Genomic DNA, 15,299 nt, shown 5'->3' with positions numbered 1-15,299 from the left:
AAATAAACAATATAGATATTAAAAGTACTCCTTATCTATAATTGCTTTTCTAACCTGTCTGTAAGAGGTGTTATAACCAGACGATCAGTGCAACCCAGAAATTCATTTTGGTAAATAAAATCAACATCTGTAATTGCTACAATGACATGATCATAATCTTCTTTATAGTAGAATCTAGACTGCTTTAACCACTCAAAGTCAGTTGGTGTTTTGATGTTCATTTTTACCTTAAAAGAAAGTAAATGTTATAACCAAGCATCTACACTTACTGCCTTTACCAACTGTGATAAAATGCTTATTTGTATGTGAATGAGTGATTACTCAGATTAAAATTCCCGTGGAAGTAAACTTATATACAATAAGCATGACATAACATGTTCAGATGTATGCTAAACTGATATTAAAAAACGTCCTGATCACTTAACCCAATCATTTCAACATCTGTGTTATTAACTAAATCTTAAACTGCTTTGTCAGGGAGTCCACTTTCCAAGTGAGAAATGCAAATAGCACACCACTAAATCCTCTAAATACATTGCAACAAAGGGCGTGATGAGGGAAGGATGTGACTGAGCCAGAGAAGCAAATGCTGTATAACCTAAACAGCCTCTGGAAATATGTGAGAGAGAGTGCTGAAGGATGCCATTCCCCAGAGAATGAAGGAACGGTAGCAATTTAGCCCAATCTCAAAAGTTCAAGTGTAGGATTGCAACTGTCTGTTGATTTTAGTAGGTTTTTTGCTTGTTTTGAGTTCTATGTAGTCTCTTTGGGAACGTGCAGCTGTGTGCCAACTGAGGTTCTGTAAAGTCATGAGGAAATGATATTACAGTTACAATGCCCTCAGCAGTCTCAGCTTCTTAAGTTATGAAAGTAAGAGTAATACAACCGTTTTTCAAAGAAAGGAAATACTTTGTTTTGTCTACCAAAAAAAAAAAAAACTCTGTAGGAAGACATGAAAAATTTAAATATTCTAAGAAAACTGTAAACATTTGGCAAAAAAATTAGTTGACAGAACTAATTAATGTTATTCTAGTTTAAGTAAAATTGTATTATTTTTACTGTGGTGAGATTATGGATATCTTTCTCTTACATATGCATACACATGTAACTGTAGCTACCACATATAAGAAAGTATTATGATAGAAAATGCATTTAGTTGTCAGAAATCAAAATCTATACCAAATCATCAAAAATGTCACGCTGATGCACATGAATGGTAATAAGTGTTTCAAATTTCACTCTCTCAAACTTGGAAAGATCCTGTGTGGTCTGGCCAATCAATGTATTCAGAATATCCAGAAATCTAGCATTGGTTACATCCATGATTTTTTTGTCATCCTTAGCATTGCGTAGAGCTTCTTCTCCATCACGTGTCCACAATATTTGAATTCCCAGTAACCCAACCTAAAAATATAATACATGAAAAATATACAAACTAATTACTTGTTGAACTCTAGCTGTGTTACAGAAAGCTTAGTTATGATATGAACGATGAATTATGGTGTAGACAGTTCCAAAATATCACTATATCCAACATGAATCTATCCCACCAGGACACCTTGCCTGAATTAATTGGCTCTGCTGCACAACCTGCTGAGAAAGCATTTTAAAATTTTACAAAAATTTGTCACATAGTGAGATACACTCAAACTAAGAACTAGTGTCAGTTTCCCTTCTAATCCTTTAGAGGACTCCAGTAATACATACCTAAAGTGGCTCTGGGGGGAGAAGACCTTCTGAAAATTTTCCATTGCCAATTTGTAACTAATTAAAGAACATTAAATTGCTGTGAATTTTCACTGAACATGGGATGGCTTGCCTTCTAACATTCTGTCACGCCCAGAGTACAGCCTAGAGCACATTGAACTACAAGTTATTTTGCTTCCAAATAAATCTAAAGAGTTATAGAATGTTGTACAAAAATTACTGTTTTAGATTGGTTTTGATTTACAATACCCACAACAAAAAATGACAGACAATCTCTGTATCCCTTTATTACCCACATTTCTATATTCAGAAAGCACAAAGCCCTAAAAATTTTACTAAACATCTCTTTCTACTTTTCTGCCTCCCTATAACTGTAGTGAGTTCATAGTTACAAGTTTGTGTATTAGAAGACAGCCTGATGATTTTAAATGGTGAGCTATCATAGGTAGAGTCTAAAAAAGATTAATTCTAGAATGACCAATTAGTCAATGAAAACAAAAAAAAATATTTGGACGTGACTATTTCATGCTATCTATAACAGCAATTTCTGAGCCAGGAATAAGGCAGTTTGAAGAAAACATTTCATTTGTCAGTATTTTGCCCAAATTCTTCTCTCTTCAGTAACACAGCTTTTCTTTGTAAGAATTCCTTGGCCAAACCCTTCCAACACAATTTTTTGAGCATAAGAACCTAGCAAGATGTGAGAAAAGATCTTTGCACATGATAGTAAAGCTGCATCAAAATGTCTGATACGAAACAAGATAGTCTGTATTTGTTTAAGTTAGTGAAAATTTTCAAATAAACGCTGCTGAGACAATACCCAATTACATTATAAATACAGCTTTAGGAAAATTCTATTAAATATTTAAATGTATTGATTTAAAAAAAAAGCAACATACTAGCCAGTTTTAATATCTGCAGAATTTTTATTAAAAATTACACCCAGCACTGTACCAGTAAGCAAATTACAGATTCAGAATTCATACAGAGTGGATAACAGTTCAATAATTTTTAATGAAATTTATGAATTATCAATAAAATGGAGGAGTTTCTAGAATCCTTCAACATAGCCTTGTACTAGGACTGCATTATCATAGTGACAAATATATGAACAATGAGGTAAGTCTTGTAAATTATGAGATAAATAATCATAATCATAGCCCTTGCAATCTTAAATTATGAGAGAAATCAATCTGCATATGCAATTTTATTTGCAGCTGAAAGGGATTAAAAATCCATTACAGAAAATAAAAGCTCTACTTTACATTCTCCAAGAGAACTGAAAAAACTAAATTGAAAGCAGATGGCAAGAAAAATATTATGCTATATACTGGGTATCAAAATAAAAGTGATTTAGGATTACCTTCTACTGACCAGATCCTTCCCCTTGTTTCCTCTATGAAAACTTCCTCATACAGGCAATCCCATGTGCTCTTTACCTTCCACCTGCCCCCAGATCCAACCCAGACTGCAGACACACATCCACATCTCATATTCTTACCTGTGCTGGGAATTGATTAAGAAAAATCAACAACTGATATCCTGGGTCACTAATTTGGTAAAATGCTGCCCTGATTATTCCATGCAATGACTTCTGCTGCATTTGCAATAAAATCTTCAACCAAATTTCTACTGGTCCTTTTGCAGCTACTGGAGTGTCCAACTGTAAAATAATGAAAGTAAATGTATAAAATAGAACATATTTACCAACATTCGGATCAAGAATATGAGTTACTACAAAGTTATTAAATTTCTATTCATGACTGCTACAGATTTTACTTCAATTCATATCCAAACAATTTAATTAACGAAGACATATTCTAGTCTTGTTAACAACAGTCCTTGAAATATTTATTTGTAATTAATAAAAATTTGTCTAATACATCTTATATGTTCAATAATAAAATTATTTATCTATTAATGCTTCCAGAAAAAAATCATATAATTACTGAAATTTTTTCTCCTTCTCTTGATATGACTGCCAGTATGCGATCATAATCCTTTGGGTGAAACTCTACTTCATTTATGTTGTCAGATATGGAAGTCAGATGTGGCTGTAAGGATAATTCAGGAGTTATTAAATGTAAATATTTAGCATTAGCAAACAGAAAAAAAAAACCCTCAAATAAGGTTATCCTGCAAAATTATCTGAACCTACATATGAATTTCTGGCCATCTGTAGGTAACAATTACAGAAATGGTTGTGTAGAGTTTTATCTCTGTCTACTGTATTTTTACAGTTTGCAGAGATGATCTAGCAGAGATCAACTGGCTTACCTCAATCAACCCTCAGTAACAGTCCAGACTAGCTGGATAAATTTTACAATAAGTAAAGCAGGAAAGCCTCATAACGTCCTTTTACTAGTTTAGTTGGGAAGGAAACCACCAGCAGATCAATTGATCAAACCATGTTCTACTGTTCTGAATTCGGAAGATTGTTTTGAATTACAGGTATCCATTTCACACTTTTTTAAAGAGTTGAGAGCAAGAAACCAAATTTTTTTCAAGTAAATTTTATAAAAAGAAAATGTTTGCATCCCATTTTATTAAATGCCTCTCTGTATTCTATTTTTTTTTTATAAGTAGAAAAAAATTATTAAGTTCATACCTGGATTGTATGAGAATCACTTGCTTGTCCAAGAATTTCAACAAGTGCAGGATCAGAAATAAAAAAGAATCTTGGAAACAGCAGTCTTTTCTTCTCTAAATATCTTTAAAATTGAACAAGATTTTTATTAAAGCATTTCAGGTTGTAATTTTTTTTATATAGGAGTGTAAGTAAGACTGAAATACAATTAGTGCTTCATACAAATTATTTACAATATAGTAAAGCAGTAAAAATCAAACAGTTCATACCCTGTAAGTGATTTCTGACATACTTCCAACTGTTCATGTAAATAAGGGAGAAGTTGCTCCATAGCATCATCTCCAACACAGCAGGCAACTACATTTGCATTTTCATGAGCTCGTTGCATTATTTTAACCCATGATTTGTCAATATTCTGAAAACGCTTTGCTTCCTATATATAAAAAAACCAAAGCATAATCTGTTGAAATTATCGCACAGAAAGCTTTTAGTACACTATATTAGGCAAACATTGTAAAGTTTACCTGGGGTAACTCTTTTGCAATATCTCCTGCTACAAAAACAGCTTCAAGATAAATCCAGAGGTTTTGCACAACCAGCCATTCTTCAATTATGTGTGAAGAGTTGCTTAGCTTAGAAACCCAGCTCTGAATTTTCTTTTTAAATGCCGTATTGTATCTAAAAGTGGAGAGGAGTATAAACAATTCAATTCTAAATAAAGCTATTATAAAGTAAATACTTACAATGGTGAAAAAAAGCCAAACCCAGAACAAACTCACTCTTGTTTCACTTAGAACAAGAACAACATTATGGAAAGATTTTAGCAGCTTGGTTACATTCAATATTTTGAGATGAAAGTTGTCTTAATTGAATATGCATTGAAGTCTTTCTTATAAGGAGGTTTTTCATCAGGCCTTGTAATATTTTGCTTCATTAAAAAACATTTCATTCAAATTTACTGCTAATTTAGCTCAATAATAGTATTGTTACTATTACAGTGTATTTCTGAAAATGCCATCCATGAACAATGCCAAGTACCTATTGGACAGCAGAGAATCCAGAATCATTAAACTGTCCTCCATCAATACCATAATTTCTGATGATTCAGTTCCCTTTAACAGTAACTCTCCTCTTGCTTTGAACTGTGCAAAGCTCAGATTTTGGGCTCCCCAGGTTTCAACTACTTGATTCAGTTTGGCTTCTATATCCTTTTCCTTCATAGCAGATATGCATATATCCTGCAAAGAAAGAACCCCTTTTTAGACTGTCCAGTCTTGTGAAATGAATTTCCTAATACTGCACATCCAGTCATAGAATATTAAAAAATGGAGATATCACACTACTAATGTTTCTCACTCAAATTATTTGTATAGATAACTGAAAAAAGCACTTCTGGAAATGGATGGATATGTATTTTCTACGGCTTCACATTTTGTTATTTCTATGTAAAAAAAATTTTTGGATCATAATTTCCACAAGGCTGAGGAGGGGTAGTCATTAGATGCATAACCAGATGAACTCTGACTCTTACCACATTTCAGTTCATAGAATCACAGAATCTAAGAATAGTTTAAGTTGGAAAGGTCAAGTCCAACATTCTATTCACATCAGAGCTTAATTAAAAATTAAGCAAATCACCTTGGAATGCTTCCATATAGATCAAGTATAGATATAATAAATTTTTGCATATGTATTTACCATATGAAAAATGGAAACTCCACTGAGTTTTCACAAGCTATACGAGGTGGTTTTATTTTTGAAGCTGTGTGGTTCAAAAGAAACCAGAATAATCAAAATATTATTTCTAATAACCTAGAAAAAGTCTTAATATTAAATATTTTTAAGCATGAAGCCCTCATCTAAAATTTCTAATTTATCTACAAAACCATAAAGCAATAACAGAGGTAAAAAATTAGGTGACCATGACCATTTAAAGTTTTGTTCGAGGATTTTTTCCTGCTTAAAAATAGCTAAGAAAATCATAAAAAATAATGGCAGGAGGAATGTGAAGAGATTATCTAAAAACAAGGGTCTAGAGATTCCAGCTGCTACCTCTACATTTGCTCACATAGATAAGAGCTTCTAAATAAAACACAGATTGTTTTAAACCAGTGTGGTTTGATTGAGAGGCAAGGACTTTAATGAAATAACAATTTTTAAAGAGAGTAATTGTTTTATAAGCAATCACATTAATTTTGCTGACAACAGAAGAGGAACAAGGAGGGGAAAAACATATGTGCCTACCTCAATATCTTCTTTATTTTGAAGAATTGGTGCTTCCATGATGTTTCGAAGGCAAAAGGTCTCAGATCCTACATCAAAATGATATCCTGTTGTTTCAGAAATACGATCCCAATGTCTTTGCTTCATTGCTTTGTCAGACATCATTTCCAGCAAAGAACAGCACTCAATAAAATCCTCAATTCTTTTCTTGAGATCTGAAAATGCTTGCCAGTGTTGGAGGCCTTTAGGTAGTCTACGGCACCTGCAGTTAAATTAAAATGATCCAGTAGTAAATGTCCCTTCTGTGAAAAAATAGAAGTGTTTAAACAAGGAGAAATGAAGTGGATTGTATTACGGTCAACATTTTCTATGTCAGCTAGCCTACCTGTTTAGGAAAAACTGATACAAATACCCTACTTAAAAATCATAATATTTAATAGTCTCAAACACTGGTATTTTCCTTGTAAATAAAGGAAATAAAAAATATTGTAGCTTCTGTTAAAACATAGTTATCTCCTGCGTATCATCAGAAACTCTTTATTGGAAAAGAAAAAAAATATTAGTTAAATTATTTAAATTTCACATATTAAATCATTGTACAAATACAATATTTACTTCAGTTTAATAGACATGGCACTTATTAACATACTAGTTTGGAGACAGACATGAAAATGACTGCCTCCTCCACTTTTGGTTAGTGGTTCTGAAACCCTTCATAAATGAAGACTACATATTTCTAGTGTGGAAAAATACCTGAGAACAGTTAAATAAATATCTACCACTTTGACCACACTTTTAGAAAGCCAACACAGAAAGAACTGAGCAGGTGACCTACCACAGGAATACCCTACTGCAAATTAGGAAAAAACAATAAATCCTTGGGTTTGCATCCATTAACACTTATTCCTCTACCTCCCACTGATATGATTTCAGGTTCCAGTAATCAGGAGCAATACAGCAGAATGTGTGTGGCTTAGAGCTATGTCAGTGCTGGGTGGTTGTCAGTATGTTCATGTTGGTTAGCTCCCCACTTGATGTTAAATTGGATGTTTAACACCTGCCTGCCTTTCTCTGAGGGAGAAAAAATTTTGTACCCATTATTCTTGGATGCAAAATTTAAAACCAGTGGGCTAATCATCCCAGCTGAAGAACTTAGCTTTTACTAATAAAATTTCAGCCCTCCTAACCTTTCGACTGGTTTAGCTAACGAGCTCGGCACTTTGACTGAACATTTGCCCTTCAGTTATCAAAGCTTCAGGTAAAAGGCTGCTTAACTAGAAGTATGGTGTTAATTCATTCCTCCTTTAATAATCTTATTGTTTACAACAAACCTTATTCATGGAGGTTTTGATAAACATATCAATGGCTTTGCTGAACTCACCTAAATCTTAATACACTTAACATCTGTTACTATTCATACGTTAAACATACCTGGTTTGATAATCCATAAGTTCATTACTGATTTTTTCAATATCTATCTCTGTCCAAAGTATGTCATAGTAACTATTGATAGTGCTTATTACAGTATCATATAATCCATACAATTTCTGAAGCAAGCCAAACTCCTTCCTGGGAAAAAAAAAACAATTATGCCAATAATTTCAATCAGCTCTCTGGATATCTCACAGTATTGAAATACATGATATATGAAATAATAATACAAAAAATAGAGTTAGAGTATGTTTCCTAATATAGAAAAGAATACTTCATCAAAAAGAATCCACAAAAAAGAGCAGATGGTGCTAAGGACCTAACATCCACACTAAATGTATTTGGAGGAAGTTTTGCTTTTGCCTAGTTCTCCAAAACCCCTTTTGGTCCAAAAGAAACCTAGGCTATATTCCCTGAGCTGGCTCTGCAGTGCAAAGCAGAGCATGGCAGGTGGAAACAAACTGTCAATTTACTTAGATGCACTCTCTGAATCTGAACTAAAACTCTGATCCAAAACCAGACAGAAACAGTGAGATCCTCTTCTGGTGTGATTCATCATCAAACTATTGAAATGGCTAGAGCATAAACTAGAATCTGATCATCATTGGTACAGCTGCTCAAAAAATTCAGACTTTAATAAAAGCAGTAGTTAAATTTTTCTTATATCACCTTTCCTTACATTTTCTTCCTCATTTTCTACCATATCTTAATATATAAATAATTTTTAAATTTCTATTTAGGTCTAGAACAGGGCATATTGCTGCTTTATATAGTATTTATACAAAGTAAAATCATCTGGTATCATTCTGTTACAATAATAAATAAGTAATTTTTTCAAAATTAACAAATTCAACATTAACAAATTATAATTAACAAATTCATTAGAACATTTAGAATTTTGTCTATTTATTTATTCAAGGCAATGGAAAACTTGCATATTGTAATATTTCTGCCTTTTGTGTAAGCCTAAGACTTTCTAACATACTTAAGGCAACCATATTTCCACAGTTACCTGACTTTATGCAGAATGTTGTACTCTGTGACAGGCAATCCAAACAACCGTTCTCCTGACGAGTACGTGATAAACTTTCTCCACAGCTCATCAAAGTTAGTCTGATTAAGTTGTGTTTCATACAGACCAAATGAAAATATAAGTTTATAAGTTTTAACTTAAAATTGTCAAAAATAAAATCATTAAACTGTTCCAAAATTCTATTAAGTCTATTAGAAGTATATGTAAAATATCTGAAAATATTTTTGATCTAAACAAATATATAGCTTGAAGAAAAACACCAGAGTGCCAAAGAACACAATTACTTTCAAAGTATAATTGCTGTCCAAAAGAATGTGTTCACCATAGAAAAATGGAAAGAAGAATGATTTTTGCAACTAGTATCCAAAAGTACAGAGCATTGTCTTGGCAAAATAAGAAACACAGCAAATTTAACCAGAATCATTCAATTTTCAGTTCATATTAGAAGTATTAGAAGGATTAAGGACTTTCTGTCAGTCATTCAGTTCACAAACTATGAATTTACTTTATGCAATGTATACAATATGTTAGACTGATAAAAGTACTATTCAAGTTACTATAACTTGCAGAAAAAAGACAAAGGATTAAAACTAGAGAAAATACTGCTCCTGGACCTATGAATTAAGATTCATAACAAATAAATAACAAGTTGAAAGACAATTATTTAATGAAAAATGTGATTTTTGAAAGATTACAAAATTGGCTCATGACTGCTTTGTAACCTGGCCTATTTTCAGCCATTATCAAGGTGTCATAATTGACTCTTACCTATTCTACTGCTTTTATTACTTCAAATTGATAATTTCTCCTCACAAAATATGAAGAGTGAAAAAAAGTTACAGATCAATCAATTAATCCTTTCACATTAAGGAAAACATTATGTGAGAGAAACTATAGGTAACATAATAAGGAACATCCAAATTATAATTTGGTAGATATGCTATGATAAGCAAGAGCAGTTTTAATTATTTAGTTGCAAATTCAACAGTTTACTTTCTTACCTGAAAGATCTGCAGCCTCTTACTGGCTTCCTGAGGTGGAATGCCTGGAACCATAGGCCCTTCCTATCAAATAAGCAATTAACAAAAATGGAATATTAATTCTCAAAGTGACTGAAAGCCACTCTATATTTACAGACCATTACAGAATACATATTTTTATTAGTCAAACTCCGATCAAGTCATGCAACTTGGTAATTCAGTATTTACAGTGGTAAATCTAAGATGAGGTAGCTTCTATGGAATTGAAAATTCCTTACCTTAATTAAACTTATTAAGATTAGACTCTAACTTTTCATACTCCCTTATTTTGCTGAAAATAACAAAACCCAGACAGTGGTCCTTTTTAATGCTGATTTGTGTGCAAAGATGCCACAACATGTACTACAGTTTCTAAATTAATTTGTATTTTATAATCACAATTTCATTACAAGTTGCATCACCAGTGCTTCTTTTCTTTCTTTATAGGGTTGTGTGCACTGCTATTTCTTCATACTGAAAAATTTGACCTACAGTGATGACTGCTTAGCAACCATGGCATCTAACATCAGTAGCTGGCAGAATTAAATTCTGGCACCCAACTCCTGCAAACCAAAATAGTACTAAATTAATTTACCATTTCATACACTGTTTCAAAGTGCGACACATCCTCCTGAAAAACTGCAACTGCTTCTAGCAATTCACTCTTTAACTTGGGCTGAACTTCAACCAACTCATCCTGAACTGCAATCTGACATGGAAAAGATTAAAATAAAAGTTATTTCTGTAAGAATCAGGAACAGATGTTTGAGTTAGTTATAAATCAAAATTATTAATAAAACAACTCAAATTTTGGAACAAAAGTTGATTATTTGAAGCTAAATACATTTTTGCCCCCGTTATGGTGCTATATGTTCAATTTTTGAGAGGAAAGGTAAGGGATAAACCAAACCACCTCAATCAAAAACCATAACAAAATCTTGCATTGGCCTTTAAAGATATGTGTTTCATTACAAGGGGGTGGTGGAAAAAGATCCTATTATCTTTCTTTCCTCTCTCCAAAAAACCTCAAACCCCAAGCTAATAGAGTCATCTTCCTCACACAGGGCTCAGCCTTCTCTTTTACAGATTTCTTTTTCTTTTACCAAAATTTTCAGAAAATAACCAAGAGCTGCACAAAAATGTAAAATGTAATGTAAAATGTACTCTTGAGTCCTTTCCTGAGTGATTAGTCTGTGGAAGAGGATGTAACTTAATTCAACAAAATATCTACATATTTCCATCTAAACACCTTCATTACATAAAATACTCAATAAACCGAGTTTTTGAGGGATAAGACTCTCCTAAATCATAAAGCTGAATGTACAACCTCTGCTTACGGGTAAGGGCACAGGCAGAGTATGCACTTAGAAAAATGTAACTTAAGAGTAATAAACTCCCTGATCAGACAAGAATGACACAAAAACTGAAAATGAAGGAGAGCTGAAACAGCATTTTCTTGCAGGTTTTAGACATATATCTCAAAACTACAATAATATTTAAATATCAAAGTTATCTATAAAAATGAAATTAGAAAATGAGCATACTAATAGAAGATAAAAACACTACTGCACAACTGATGTCAAGAGTGAGACGTCAGAGACAATGTAAAATTGGTCTCACACTCTCATTTATGACCTGAAGAAATTCACATGTTTTCCACAAATGGAAAATAACATCATTTTATGTACTTACAGCTTGGGTTTTTAATTTATTAAAAGCATATCTCATTGAATCAACACCATCTGATTCCTCTTTTGTAATTTCCATATTAAATGCATTTAAAATGCCATAGGCTTCCTAGATGGAAAAAAAAAAAAACCAACAAAACAAAACCAAAAAACTTAGGAATATATTATAAGTTCATTTGAGGAAACATAGACCAAATCTGTAAAAAACATTTCAAAGAAAAACTGTTCTTATATTTTAGGCATAACTGTTTTGGGTTTTTTTTCTAATAAGAATGAAGAATGAAGAACTAGGGAAAAACAGCAAAAACTATTTCTTCAAAAATGTCTTGGATGAAACACTAGGAAAACATATACAAACACCATAGATTTAATATCAGAAAACATAAAATTTTATCATGTCAATGGTATTTTATTCCAATTATCTACATTCCACCTGAATGCAGATTTTGATTAATTTTCCCTAACTCTGAATAACTGTGCACGTTAAGTTACACATATATAAATATTTTGCCATATCATCTCCAAAACCTTTTTTGCTAAGTTTGCCGAACTGTCAAATATATGGATATGTATCTGTAATGGAATGAACCTTTCTTATCCTTTGTTCTCATCTGCAATTTATTTGCTTACCTTCTGCTTTATGATCCTCCTCCTACACACATTGCATTATTTAAAAATAATTTCATTTTCACATTTTATTCATCATTTGCCAGACTCACTCCAGTATGTCCATGTCTGTCTTGTAATGGGAAGCCCAGCACTGGACACAGCACTCCAGATAAATCTCATATCCCAGAGCAGAGGGAATCATGTCACTCAACCTGCTGGCAATACAGCTTGTAAAAGGCCCAGGAGACCCTTAAACCCTTTGTTGCAAGGACACTTTTCTGGCTTATATTCACTTTGCTGTACTTTCCAAAAAGAACTTAGTTCTTTTACTGCAAAGCTGATTTTTACCCAGCTTGCACTGGTGTCTAGGGTCATTCATCTCCTCTAGAAAAAGGATCTAAGGGTGACTTGTTAACATGACTAGCCCTACTGACATTGACAGAACTCATTATATTAACCTAGAAAGGAAATAAATGGTCACGATGTATGTGAAATGTAAGTAGTTTGGGAAAGAACATTATCTTAAATATTCATCTTTAAGTGGCAGAAGCATGATAATAATAATAAAATGTTAATACTTAATATTTTTAATATCTTTTATTTATTTACAAAGTTTGCATTATTTCCTACACATGTAAAACCTAGCAAGTAGACAGTGCTGAACTCACTTCCTCTTGCTTGCTTTATTTAACAGCTATGAGTATGATTATCATATCCTGAAGACAGACTAATAACATTTAGTAGATGTGAATTTTACTTTAAATGTTTAAATTATTGTTCAGGTTCTTCTACTTGATGTAAAGCTAAGGCTTTCTAACATACTTTATACACTCTTAAGAAGGCAGCTGTATTTCCACAGTTTACCGCTACATAATTTAACTAATTATTTGTTTTATTAAGCTGACTTTCAGAGAGTGATAGTAAACCAAGTACTTATAATGAGCTTGCTTTAGCTTCTTTCAGTTTCTTTCTTATAGAAAAAACTAAAAGAATGTTGCCAGTTTTTGACTGCATACCATGATGTGTGGTTTCATGAATATTCTCTGGATATATTTCAAGGGGTTAGATGATCAAGATGTCTGTTTACACACACAGAAAGAGGATTAAGGCTAAGAAAAAGCAAAAGGGAGCATAGTGCTCTCTTGTCTTGTGTTCTCATCTTCTTATTTCTGCATGTTATCTCCTAGATTGTTTCTATATTATAATTTCAGAAAGAAATGTTTTTCTGTTTTGTATCAATACAGAATCTATTAAATTATTTGATTCATAATTTATAATATAAAAAACCAAAAATAATATTTTGTTTCCCATCTGCAGCCTAGTTTCTTCAAGACAGTGAACTTGTTTTTAGAGTTCAAAGTTTATCTTATCCTGTGACACTTATATATATTATTATTAATAATAAAAATAATATTTTCCCAATATAACAAATTAAAAGTCATCTTACTTCAATAGGTCCCATAGAGATGTCTATATCTGATCTCTTTTCTTGAATGGCAGATAAAGCTTCCACTGCTAATCTGACATCATCTAAGTCAATCAGAGGTTGAGCCAATTTGTTTAGGTAATCATTTATGAATGACATCATGTCTAGCAATTTCACTTTATATTCCTCATTTAAATAACGACAGAAGACCATCTTCCAGGAATTGGCTTCAATTGTTAAAGCTTTTTTCAGTGGTCCTGGTTTTAAAAAACAATTTAAAAAATTATTCAATTCATATCTTAATTTTTTTCTCTAAAAAGCCCAAATCATCACATATGGTTCTTTACCAGCAATTAGATAACAGCAGACAAGCAATTCCATTAGAGCATTTTAAAATTTTCAAAACTATTTCAACTGTAATAAATATATTTCTGTGGTTTTAATGGGTATTATGGTATCTGTGAAATATATTGGTAAGTTTACCTAGTGGAGCACATAGAGAAGATGAATAAAGAACAAAATATCTACTTATTAATGTGGATTTTCAGAGAATATCTTTGATATACATTAACCAAATGTATTTATGCCCACTGAGGAAATGGCATCTTGGGATTTCAAAATTTGGACTTAGAATAGTTCACAGCTAAAACTGTAAGGTGACACATCATGTTATATGCACTTAATATATAATCACAAACCAACACTGAAGAGACAGAAGAGTCAAGAATTCAAATTTATATTCAGAAAAAAATTAGGTTTTTATTAGGCAGCATTTTGTACTCTAGTAAAAGAATGCAAATATACTAACAGCATAGAACAGCTCACAAAACAAATTTTGCAGCAGATATAGATTCTCCTTTAGTAATGTGTCTATTAACATTAAAGAGATGATTCGTGAAGCCCAGGGATAATTCAAGAAAATTACCACACCCTTCCAGAAGTTAAAATCTGTAAATCACAATAAATCAGTTCCCAAACCTAAAATGAGTTCAAGAAACTACCCACTGTCCCAGATCATAAAAGACACTTAACATCTTTTTTCTCTAACCTATAGAACTCGGGTCCCTTTGATGCTGTGGTCACAGGTGACCATCAACAAAATCCATATTCTTTTGGATACTCTTTCTTACTACTCTTGGTCACACAATAATAGACAGAGTTTTCCAGAGTGGTCTCATTAAGAAGAAACTGCATCCAGGAACTGGATGAGGATGTGTAGTCAGCAGTCTGATGTTTTTGCTTGTTCACTGAAAGAAGTAGGTTTAACACACCATCAAGATCCTGAAATTAACTCCAGTCTTCAAAGCAGGTATCTTCTGCTTCTCTGATGTGCAAGAAAGACAAATTTTACAGATTATTCTTAATCCAATCAAACTAATCTGTCAGAAGAAGAGGGCTGCTCATTAGAAATGCAGCCACACTGATATTTGCAGAAGGACACATTTTCTACTTGTCGCTAGATACCAACCAGATAGCTGGTCCAGAGAAGATATCTTAGCCTTGTAATTACCTGTGAGGTGAAAGGGAAAAGTGCCATTGGAATCCTTAGCACAATCAGCTGTGGCACAAATGCCAT

At 32.6% G+C, this 15,299-nt stretch overlaps 1 protein-coding gene across 1 annotated transcript in view; it reads right to left on the bottom strand.

Moving 5' to 3' along the window:
- The window catches only part of DNAH8 (dynein axonemal heavy chain 8), a 119,170-nt gene that overhangs the window by 66,285 nt on the left and 37,586 nt on the right, over positions 1 to 15,299 (bottom strand). The window contains exons 29-43 of the mRNA XM_068185484.1: positions 13,745 to 13,980; positions 11,693 to 11,797; positions 10,596 to 10,709; positions 9,983 to 10,045; positions 8,961 to 9,061; positions 7,949 to 8,086; positions 6,539 to 6,779; positions 5,333 to 5,532; positions 4,819 to 4,972; positions 4,564 to 4,727; positions 4,316 to 4,418; positions 3,657 to 3,761; positions 3,209 to 3,370; positions 1,180 to 1,404; positions 55 to 227 (exon numbers count right to left, since the gene is read on the bottom strand). Coding sequence (XP_068041585.1) covers positions 55 to 227; positions 1,180 to 1,404; positions 3,209 to 3,370; positions 3,657 to 3,761; positions 4,316 to 4,418; positions 4,564 to 4,727; positions 4,819 to 4,972; positions 5,333 to 5,532; positions 6,539 to 6,779; positions 7,949 to 8,086; positions 8,961 to 9,061; positions 9,983 to 10,045; positions 10,596 to 10,709; positions 11,693 to 11,797; positions 13,745 to 13,980 — 2,284 coding nt within the window. The remainder of the gene's footprint in view (positions 1 to 54; positions 228 to 1,179; positions 1,405 to 3,208; positions 3,371 to 3,656; positions 3,762 to 4,315; positions 4,419 to 4,563; positions 4,728 to 4,818; positions 4,973 to 5,332; positions 5,533 to 6,538; positions 6,780 to 7,948; positions 8,087 to 8,960; positions 9,062 to 9,982; positions 10,046 to 10,595; positions 10,710 to 11,692; positions 11,798 to 13,744; positions 13,981 to 15,299) is intronic.

Source organism: Anomalospiza imberbis, chromosome 3, assembly GCF_031753505.1.
Source record: "Anomalospiza imberbis isolate Cuckoo-Finch-1a 21T00152 chromosome 3, ASM3175350v1, whole genome shotgun sequence".
In the NCBI taxonomy this organism is placed as follows: domain Eukaryota; kingdom Metazoa; phylum Chordata; class Aves; order Passeriformes; family Viduidae; genus Anomalospiza; species Anomalospiza imberbis.
The sequence above is the reverse complement of the archived record's forward strand: the minus strand, read 5'-3'. Positions and strand labels throughout refer to the sequence as shown.